This window comes from Hydra vulgaris, chromosome 03, assembly GCF_038396675.1.
Source record: "Hydra vulgaris chromosome 03, alternate assembly HydraT2T_AEP".
Lineage (NCBI taxonomy): Eukaryota > Metazoa > Cnidaria > Hydrozoa > Anthoathecata > Hydridae > Hydra > Hydra vulgaris.
The window spans coordinates 11,235,989-11,247,555 of NC_088922.1; the positions used below are offsets into that span (position 1 = coordinate 11,235,989).

The following is an 11,567-nucleotide window of genomic DNA, read 5'->3' on the forward strand; positions in this document are numbered from 1 at the left end:
ATAATTGCTTGTCATTTACAAAAGGTTAAATTTTATATTCTACAACTACAGTCTTTCTCATCAAACTGAGCATATAATTTAAAAAAATATGTTATTTAAAACCCTAACTAATTAAAGGTTATCCAGAACGTCAGCACTTTTTTACAAACCGTGTTGTTAACCGTTGGAATAAATTAGCGCAAGATGTTATTAATGCACCTACAACAAACTTTTAAAAAATAATGCTTTTTTGGCTGTGGCAATCTTAATTGTCACCATATGAAAGCCTGGAGTTGCTTTCTTTTATAAATATTAAACTTTTTATGTAAAGATTTCATTGATTATTGTAATAGATAAATAAAAATCTTAGTTTTTTTTGTTTTTAGTTGCAATCCCAATTGATGAAAATTTTGCTTTACAATCTTTTAGACACCAAACAACAGCTCAGGTTGCAGTTTGTACTTTGTCAATTTAATTAAAGAATCATTTTATTGATCCTAATCAGTCAATGTTAAATGCATAAGTGTTATTTAATACAGATACGGTTCATAAAAATATGGATGTAAAGTAACGGTATTAGAAATAAAAACAAAGTCATTAACTTGTATAAATGTAGATGCTTTTAATTTAAAAGTATGCATGCTTATAGGGGTGCCTAAAGTTGCTATGCTAGGGGCATCATGAAAGCTTTTGGTGGCCCTATAAGTAATAAATTTTTTTTACTATTGTTAAGGGTGTTTTTACTTTTCTTTTTTAAATACTTCAACACTTTCTTGCAAATTAATTTTTTTTTTTAACAATAAAAAGTAAATAAAATGAAATGATAACTTAGACATATAATTACAACAAGTATACTAATTACGACGCCATGAGGTGTTTAATTATTTGGTGGTAAGAAACTGCACCTTTTTCATCTTCGTGTGGTTGAACAATTACATCCGCTTGCTCTTCTGTTAATGTATCACCTAAATTTACAAGCAACTGACGCAATTCACCGGCTGAAATTGTTCCAGTCTGGTCACGGTCAAAGGTTTTGAAAGCTTCAACCATATCTTCGTATGTTGCTTGACCAGACATACTTGCTATTTGTTCATAAATTGGGCAAAAAGTTTCTAAGTCAATGCGTTTTCCAACCAAGGATGAATCTTTCTTGATCTAAAATTTAAGAAATCTAATATAAAATTTAGTCAATATAAGCAAAAGTATCAAATGGTTTTATCACTTGAACAGTATAATACCTTTTCGACATCATTAGTAAGTGGGTTTAAGCCGCATGCACGAAGAACATCAATAATTTGAACATCTGAAATTTTTCCGTCCCCAATCTTATCAAAAAGGTCAAACTTTTCTCTAATATCGTCAATTTCGTCGTCATTGATACTGGCCATTTTAAACTACAAAAATTTAATAAGGTAAAAAAAAATCAAACAATTAAAAAAATTATTGTTGTTTAATACTTTATTGTTTTAAGTAGTCATAACAACATTATATGGATTAAAGTGATTTTTTAAGTTGACGTCATACCAAAAACTTAAATAAAAAAATCTCAATGAATGGAAATTTAGAGATTATCAAGTTTTGTGAACACCAATGAAGATCAATAATTATAATTGTTAATTTAAAAATGCATGATGGTTTGATTGATTTTTTAATATAATACATAATCAAACAATGATGGAAACGACGTAAGTTATTGAAATTGAATCAAATAATTAAATGATACGAGAACCAAATAAATTGTTGGGCAAACTATCTAATCTAAAAATATTTTGAATTTTTCAAGTTAATCCTTTTTAAATTATGATGAATAAATACCCTAAAAATGACAATGGTTAACATTTTTCTAGCTTTTATTGTAATAGAAAATCGATAAAAGAAAAGTTTTTTTTTTTAGATAAAAAGAGACTTAAAATATAAATAAAAAGAGTTCACGATGATAAAATGTTTTTCTCTGATTGATGAACTTAACTCTGTATTAAGCTAAACAATATGGTTTTCTGCTGTTTACACAAATCATTTATCAATTGTAATGAAAAGGTATTACATTTTATTATGGTGGAAAAATAATTAAAAATGAATTAATAAATTTACTAGGCTAAAAGTTATTTGATGAAATAATAAGTTGAGATTTAAAAACCAAGAAATATTCAATGATTGCACATATGACATTTTTGAAAAAACAATATATTATTACAACTTGTGATATTATCAGTTTATAAAGTTATTTAGTTTAGCCAGTAACAAAAATAAAATATATATATATATATATATATATATATATATATATATATATATATATATATATATATATATATATATATATATATATATATATATATATAACGCAATAAATTACAGATTAACAACATTACTAAAGGTATTATAATATTTAACCAAAAAAAAAAAATTAAATTGAAATAAAATCGCAAAAAAAATATTATGCATTTATTTTAAAAAAGTTTCTTTATATCAAAGTCTTTTTGTACTACGAGACTCCTTCTTTCTAAAACAGTATTTTAATTAGTAATAAATTATGAAAAATGTTTCCATAAAAATGGTCGACGATACTAGAATTGGTAAAAACTGAGCTTTGAATTGGTTGTTGGGACAACAAAGTTTTTAGTTTAAAGTTGGGTACTTTTTACTTTACTGAATTCATAAGAGATTTCGCTAAAGACTAAAATATATTAGGCAAAAGTTTGTGCTTTGTTTTAAAGATGAATAGTAAAACTTGGTGTTTATTATGTATATAGCCGTGTAAGACTTTAAATTCCCTTGAGAGAGATTTGCAGTAGGTAGTTCTGTGTGCATCAAATATAATCCTGCAGGCATGGTTTTGCTTACTAAAACGTTTTTTAGCTTCCAATAATCAATATTTCCCTAATCAATATTACGTAAGAGATAAAAATGTGTAAAAACAAAAAGTATATTTTAAGATGCAATATTAAGAAGTTTAGCAGCACATTAAAAATATGGTTAGAGTCCTTGCTTTTGAATCAAGGGCTCTAACCATTGCGTAAATTTTATACTACAAGTCATCGAAGAAGGAATAAACTTCCTAATTAAATAACCTTCCGTGGTACTCTGTGGCAAGATTGTTAGGACACCTAAAACAAAGTATATTTATATAAAAATTAATGGTGTGAATCTATATAATATGAAAATATTTCTCGAGATTTTACTTCAAATTTAATTTATATTTATATCTAAAGAAATTTTCATCTAAAATTATTCCTAGAAAATTAACGGTTGATTTAATAATGTTTCATTATTAAAAAAATTGGGTATTTTAGAGTAACATTCTTAACTTTACTAGGTTTGTAAAATAAAATAAATTTAGTTTTTTCTATTACTTAAATGAGAGTTTATCACTTGAAAACCGCTTATTTATGTTGAATAATTCTTCATTAAATGTATGTAAGTAAGAACATTCTTTATTAAACATATTCAATATATTTGCTTGCTGTAATATTTCAAATGTGGTTTTTATTCCGTCTGCGTTATTTGTTCTTATTTCTGAAGCAGCTGCTAATAATGATACAAGAAAATATCGATTATTATGTAAACTAAAAAAGTGAAAAAATCCGAACATACTTTTGAGCGGTAGAGTCATCCGAACATACTTTTTAGTGGAAGAGTCATCAATCAGTAATCATGTCTTCTCTATCTTTGTCTGCAATAAGATTAAGAGAATACACATCTGTTTAAGTGTTTTCTTATAGCACTGTTTGTTGGAAGTGTAGAATCAATAAAATGTGTTCACGTTATTTTCACAACCATTTTTATAAAACTAAGATACATCGCATTTTTTCTTTGGAATTATAAACAATCAAGTTTTTAGAATTCGATTGTCTATTGCTTGTAGCGCGATTTTCATTTTTCTCGTTGAAAAAAATCTTTAAAGACTTATTTTGATATTGTTACGTATAGTTATTAGTTTTTTTTTTTTTGGTTTAATCATGGAAGTATAAAAAAGATGGAAGTTTGACTGCATTGAAATGTTTCGGGACTATGCTTGTAACCTTTTGTTTTGTAAACAATCAGAAAACGACATCAAGACTGCTCTTAAACGCCTAATCTTCATACGTTGACGCAAATAGGTACGTTGATAATAATTTAAAAATATTGTACTTTGACGGTTCGCCAATAATATAATCCAGTATAAAAACTAAAAATAAATAACAATAAATTTGTTTCTTTTCTTTGTTTAATTGCATTATCTACAGTGTTGAATAAACAAATTCATCTATTCATCCTGAATTTGGACTTAAAAAATATTAAAAGTTATTTAATGTAAGTATATACCCACGTGGTGATCATAAAACAAATGAAAAAATTCAGAGTATTTTATAGTGTAACACAGATTGTCGCTCTATTTCCAAAGATACAGATATGTGGCCATCAAATCATTTTGTCCCTATTATGAAAAAAGAAGTTTTATGCTCAAAGAAATTTGTCAAAAGTGATTTAAAAAGAAGATCGTGTTCAGTTTTGTCAAGTGTTCTACCCCATTCTGTTACCACTAAGGTTCTTAATTTATCTTGTCAATCTTCTAAAAATCTATTTTCAAAAAAAAAATCATCAGTTCAATGTCATATAAAGTTTTGCATAGGTAATAAAACTAAAATTTATAGATGTAAATATTGATATTACTACTAATCCAATCTTGCTTAGTTGTATTCCTTGTACATCAGATCACTCTTCAAGCCTTCTTTTTTATGATGTTTCTACTTACTATGAGCGTGGTAGACATCTATCTGCTGGCATAGATGATTCAATGTTATTAGATCTAGTTAATAAAATGTTTATTCCTAACTTGTCATTAGTTTTTCATGTTTCTGGTGAAAAAAAGAAGCGATCATTTTTACAGAAATGGTTACTTGAATATTCTTGATTAGCTTACTCACAGATTGAAGATGGAGCATACTTCCTCCCATGTACACTATTGGGTAGAAGTATTCCAAACAATACCTCAATAATCAACTTGATTCAAAAACCTTTTACACTATGGGGTAATGCAACTCGTGCTTATATGAATCACAGTAATAATTGCTGACTTCATTAAATGTCAATTTATTGTCTTAACATGCTGCAATGTAGATCTAATTCAAAAAAAATTTGATTGAAGTTGACATCAATAATTTTAGAAAAAAACTTATTATAAGTGATCGAAATAAATTAAATCCAATCATAAAGACAACTATTTTTCTTGGTCAAAACGATATTGCTTTTCGAGGTCATCATGATGACAGTATCATCCAGAGATCAGAGAAACATTTAAAGACAACATTGGTATAAGTAACTTTGTAGAGCTTTTAAATTTTTGTATTGAAGCAGATGATAAAGTTCTTGAGCACCATATTCGTTCTTCTCCTAAAAATGCAACCTATATATATAAAACCACACAAAACGGGCTTATTGAATGCTGTGGAAAAACAATGGAAGAAGTTCTTATTAAGAAAATTACAAAGTCAGGTTATTTTTTGTGATGGAGCCTCTGATTGTTCTAAAATTTGAACAGCTATTTCTAGTTATAAGATACATTGACTGTGATAATGTTATTTGTGAAGACTTTCTACAGTTTATTGAATGTAAATCTGGTACAACTGGTCTTAGTCTTGCGCAAAACATAATTTCTGCAATTGATGATCTTGGTCTTGATATCCAAAAATGTAGAGGTTAATAATATGGTAGTGCTGGGGCAATTTCTGAAAAATTAAAAGGTATTTCATCTAGAATTAAATTGATCAAATCAAAGGCAGTTTTTATTCACTGTGCATGCCATAAACTTAATTTAGTCGTTAGTAAATCATGCAATGTTCAGAGTATTAGAAATGTTCTTGATCAAATCAAAGTTATATCATATTATTTTGACTTATCGCCTAAACGTGCCAGCTGTCTTAATAAATTTATTTTTCCTGGTCAAGCGAAATTAATTGATACATGCCAAACTAGATGGGTTCAGAAATTTAGAGGTCTGGATATTTTTTTTTGATAACTGCATATCGCTTTTTCATTCAATAGAAGAAAAGGCATACAATGAAGGTAAGAGTTATAATATTGATACTTCTTCAAAAGCTTCATGTTTTTTAAATCTTATGACAAATTTTTCTTTTATTGTACGTAAAGTTTTAAGAAAACAAATAATGGACTATTTCTATGCCATCACTGTTGTTCTCCAAACTAAAACGCTTGGTATATCGCAACAGTGTAATGAAATAAATTGTAGACAAATTTATAGAGATAATCATCTCTCTGACACAGTTTCAGATTATTTCAAATATGCCATTATATTTCCTATTCTAGATCATTTAATAATTGAATTAGAAGATAGATTTGATGAAAGTGAGATGATGAAGGTTTATCTGGTATTTCTGCAACTGTTGTAAAAAAAATATGAAGAAAAATGTTTTTGGTTTTATGGAACTTTTGCATTTTTATATATCACTAGCTGGAGTTACCCGGCGTTGCCCGGGCCAATATTTAACTGGCTTACCTGATATCTGTACACAAAAATGGGCTCAAAAATGGGCCCATTTTTGGGCCCCCTTGACCCCGGGGATCGGGCTACGGGGTCAAAACCCAGCTAAGAACCTTCTCCTCCTCGAGGACTACCCCCATGCCAAATTTCATCGAGATCGGTCCGGCGGTTTGGATTTCTATAGAGAACAAACAAACAAACACACACACAAACACACATTGCCCTTTATATATATTAAGATTAATTAAGATTAAGATTAAGATAAGATAGCTGGAGTTACCCGGCGTTGCCCGGGCCAATATTTAAACTGGCTTACCTGATATCTGTACACAAAAATGATCCCGGTCTGTACACAAAAACCCCCTCTGACCCCGGGGGTCGGGGTACGGGGTCAAAACCCAGCTAATAACCTTCTCCTCCTCGAGGACTACCCCATGCCAAATTTCATCGAGATCGGTCCGGCGGTTTGGATTTCTATAGAGAACAAACAAACACACACACAAACACACATTGCCCTTTATATATATTAAGATAAGATAAAATCTAACTTATATATTTATTATATATAAGTTAGATTTTATGGAACTTTTGCATTTTTATATATCCAATATGCCTCATTCTACATTAATTCATGCTTAATTAGATTTGTGGGAAATATTTTGGAACAATCGATCTGTGATCCCATCCACTATTATAGAGACTTATGATAATCTATTGATATGAGGGATTTCCCAAACATTAGAGAAGATTTTTTAATAATGGGAACAATTCCTATTACCACATGTGAATGCAAGAGGAGCATTTCTATTATACGCAGACTGAAAACTTATATGCAAAGGCGCATGACAGAATCAAAGTTTAATTCTTTAGCTTTGATGTCTATTCATAAAGAAATAATTCCTGATGTAGAAAAAGTTTTTGACACTTTTTCTGTTTTAGGGGAACGACGCTTAGAGTTGGTTTTTACCTCACATTAATTTATTAATTTCTTTTTTGTTTATTGACTATACTCGTGTATTTTATTTTATATTTAAGTTTATTTTATGCTTAGTAAAAATTAGAAAAACCAACATAAAATATTAAAAAGAATCTATTTAAAAAAATTTGGCATAACTGCCTATTAAGAAAAGGTAAGAATCGAGAAATGGAAGGTTAACCTAAGACAACAATACAAATACTTTACACTAATCGTCTATCATTAAAAGGAAAGAATCCAGAAATGGAGGGCTAACCTTAAGACAGGTTACAGATGGAGTGCAAAGTTCTATGGCTTACCTTCTCGTTGGTTTTCACTTCGTTAAATAAGTTAGACAAGTAAAAAATGTCTTATTTATGAACAGAATAACCAAAACAACATTTTTTTAGTTTTTTTTTATATGGGGAACAATGCCAAGTAAGTAATCATAAAGTACTTATACCGCTTTGATGACGAATAGTCGGCGATTTTTTTTGCAACCTTTTCACACACCCCCCTCCTCGCTTGCCCGGGGAAGGGGTTAACAAAAAAAAATCGCCGACTATATCTGTTTTATACCTCCATGGTTTAACAAAACTTATCTTCGTCTTAAAATTTACATAACTCGCTTTTGTTATTATGAAAGTACATTGTCCGATGAACTGATATTTCAATTTTTAACTTTTTCCTTATTTTATTTTTAACAACAATAAATTTTTGATGGAAAGATCCATCAACGTTTTGACATGTGAAATTAAGAACAACGCATCCCAGCGGGCACAGAACGTCCGCTGGACGTTCTGTGGACTTAATTAAAACATCAATTACCGCTGGACTTTATTAAACATCAATTATCAGGGGCATTGTCAAAGCAAGCGTTGACAACACTATTGAACATATTAGTGTGTCAATGAAGGAAATAATTAGAACAAAGGAATGGTGCAGAGCTAGTCTTTTCAAGATATCCACGTTTTTAAAAAAAATTCTGCACTCATTTCCAGCCAGTTTTTCATCATAAAAAATTGTTGTTGTATTTGAATTAAAATTAGCAACTCAGAAGCACGTGTCTAAATCTTTGAGTAAAACTGTTTGAAAGAAGATTATTTACCGTTCCAAGCAACAGAAGGAGTTCCAATGGTGAAAGTACATCAAAGACAAAAGTTTCATCAAAGACATTGATAGTAGGTGCCAGTTAAACTCTTCCCTGTTCTATCCAAAAGTTTTTAAAGATTGGTGTGTACGCTAGATTGTGCTTGTAGAACGCAATTTATGATAAGAGCTTCTTATCATAGGAAAGAACAAAATGGAGGTTAATTGAGATTCAACATATCTAAAACGTTGCTATTATTTTTAAGGAAATCTTTAAAAATGGCGACCAGAAATGGACAATTAATACCCGAATCTTTAGCCAAAAATTGGTGATAAATTGGTTTGAAAGCGGAAGTTGCAAAATTGATTTAAATTGCATAGTTTTTATGCTTAAGAATGTAGTTAGCAAATAATTTTTTAATTTCAAGTTGCTGTTGAAAGCATGCTTAAAAACTTAATAATTGGTTTAGTAAAACTAGATGCAAAGAACTATGTTTTTTTTATTAATCGAACAAATTAAACAGTCACAAACAGAATTTCTTGTAATATGGCGGACTTTGATAGTTAAGAAGTCAAAATGTTTCCGCTGGGTTTAATGCGTTTACTTTTTAAGTCTCCAAAGATCGAAACTGCAACAATCACAAATGCTAGTTTGAACTCTTGGATAATTAAAGTTAATTGGTCAAAATTTGTTGAACTTTGTCATTCATAAAGCTATTTAATAAACATCTAATTTTTAGAAGTTATTTCCGGAGCTTTATTATATTTCTTTATAAAAAAATAAAGTTTTATTTTTTGTTAAAGAAATGCAGAAAAGATTCACATTTTTTTCTAAAACTAAAAAGTTCAAAACATCTTCTTTACTCTTTCCCAACAGACTATTTTTAACACCAGCTAGCAATAGATATGTATAGCAGTTGGATTAATTATGCATAACTAGAAATAATTATTCATTTTTTGAAAGTAAAAGGAATAAAAATCAAAGTTTTACAACGTCAGATTAAGACTTTTTTTTTTGCGAAATTTGGAATTGGATTTTCTCCCACGGACAATGTAAACATATTTTGGGATATATATATATATATATATATATATATATATATATATATATATATATATATATATATATATATATATATATATATATATATATATATAGTTAAGGGAGAGTAGGGTAATGGCAAACGCGGGGTAACTCCAAACATGGTCGAAACGGCATAATAGAAAAAGATATTTAAAAATTTTTTTTTACCACCTGAGAGGGGATCCCATACCCAGTTTCAGACGTTAAAACTGTGGTTGTTGTTCATGATAAATTGATCTTAACTAGCAAAGCAAAGTTTTTCTTGAAAAACATTCCTGTTGTAGCTACTATGGATATAAAACCACTCCTTTTGTTGTTGTTGTTGCATACACACTAAAAAAAATGGTAGAAATTTCTACCTTAGGGTAGGATATGTGATATACCCTTAGTAAGGTATAATTTTCTACCTTTTAAGGTAGAAAATTATATTAAAAACAATTATTTGTCATACAATTTTCTAACTTAAAAGTATAATTTTCTACCTTATAAGGTATAAAATTATACCTTACTAAGGGTATATCACATATCCTACCTTAATTAAAAATTTCTACCTTTAATTTTTAGTGTGTAGTATCATAATAAAAGACTTTTTAAAGGACGTATTATATTTTACATTTTTTAATAAAACCTCAACAGATTAAATGTATTTCAGTTGTTTGTATTCGTAGAGAAATAACAAAGGATCTTAGTAGGGTAATTTCGAAAGTCTAAAGTGTCATTACATGGATGTCAGGCGGCCAGAAAGTTATTTTTTCTAACTTTTTTCACATTTAATTTTAACAGATAAATTGTTTAAATACTATCTCCGTATCTAATTTTCCAAAAAAAAAAAGTAAACTCTATTATTATTACTAGTTCGCCAATAAGAAGTATTTAAAAAAAAAGAAACAAACACGAAAATAAGAAAGATAAAAAGTAACAAGAAGTAATAAATAAAAGTAAAAAGAGAAAGAAGAACTTTAATCAGTTAATGATAATTTACAAAGAAGAAAAGTTAATGATAATTTACCATCATATAAAGAAGAAAAGAGTACTCAAGGTAATACAGAGTTTTGCTGTTTATTTTGCGAAGAAAAATATCAGGATCCGCCCACAGAACACTAAATAATGTGTCATAAATGCAAGGTTGCACAAAAAAGGGACCAACTGTGCACTTTTCGTGCCTGGTTGCATAAAATGTGCACAATTTGTCAAAGTTCTGACTTAAGTTAAACTTCGCTTTCAAGTGAAACACAAATTTCATAAAATATTAGTTTTAGGTTAGTTACAGCAGCATACAATTTATTTATTGTACATCAAAACTACAAATTTTTACATTATATTTACTTGTTTTCTAAAACGTAATATGAAAGTATATAGTTTAAAAAGTAAATAGTACAAAAATAAAATAACTCCTTTAAAATGTTTATATTTTAAAAATGCTACACACCTTTTTACCACAAACCGCTTTCAAGAAAATAAATTGACTGACAATAATTTGAGTTGCTGATTGTTGTTAAAAGAGCATTGGATTATCATCTCAAAATTTTGTTATGAATATTTGCTTCCGTCATGGTTCTCATTACTTATTGTTAAAAAGTTTTACATCTTTTACTATGCTATTTGAATATTTTTTATTTGCGCTCTTTAACTTATTTATTATAAGAACTTCTTTACCATGCTCTAAATATTTATTCACGATTTTATTCTTCATTTGCAATATCATGCTCTTTTGTTTTGTATTCAAATATAGTCGATAAAAACCAGTTCATTATTAAGTATACAATGGTTTTTAAAGCTCTTTGCTAAAAAAGTACAGAATTCATTATTGAGAATTCAAAGCTTCTAAAGCCTTTTTATTAAAAGGAGTATAAAATAAAATCATTATAGTCTTAGTGATTCTTTTTTACTATATACGGTAGATCTGTTAAGTGAACCATGAACTTTCTAAAATAGATCATAGTAATTTAAATTGTTTTAAAATGGGGTATGATAATACA

At 28.5% G+C, this 11,567-nt stretch overlaps 1 protein-coding gene across 1 annotated transcript; it reads right to left on the reverse strand.

Moving 5' to 3' along the window:
• Positions 1 to 748: 748 nt before the first annotated feature.
• LOC100206886 (myosin light chain 6B) lies at positions 749 to 11,170 on the reverse strand. The gene is made up of 3 exons (XM_065792322.1): positions 11,018 to 11,170; positions 1,218 to 1,373; positions 749 to 1,134 (listed from the first exon to the last, which is right to left on the reverse strand). The coding sequence occupies exons 2-3, from the start codon at positions 1,365 to 1,367 to the stop codon at positions 838 to 840; spliced, it is 447 nt and encodes a 148-aa protein (XP_065648394.1). The 5' UTR covers positions 1,368 to 1,373; positions 11,018 to 11,170; the 3' UTR covers positions 749 to 837.
• Positions 11,171 to 11,567: the final 397 nt, after the last annotated feature.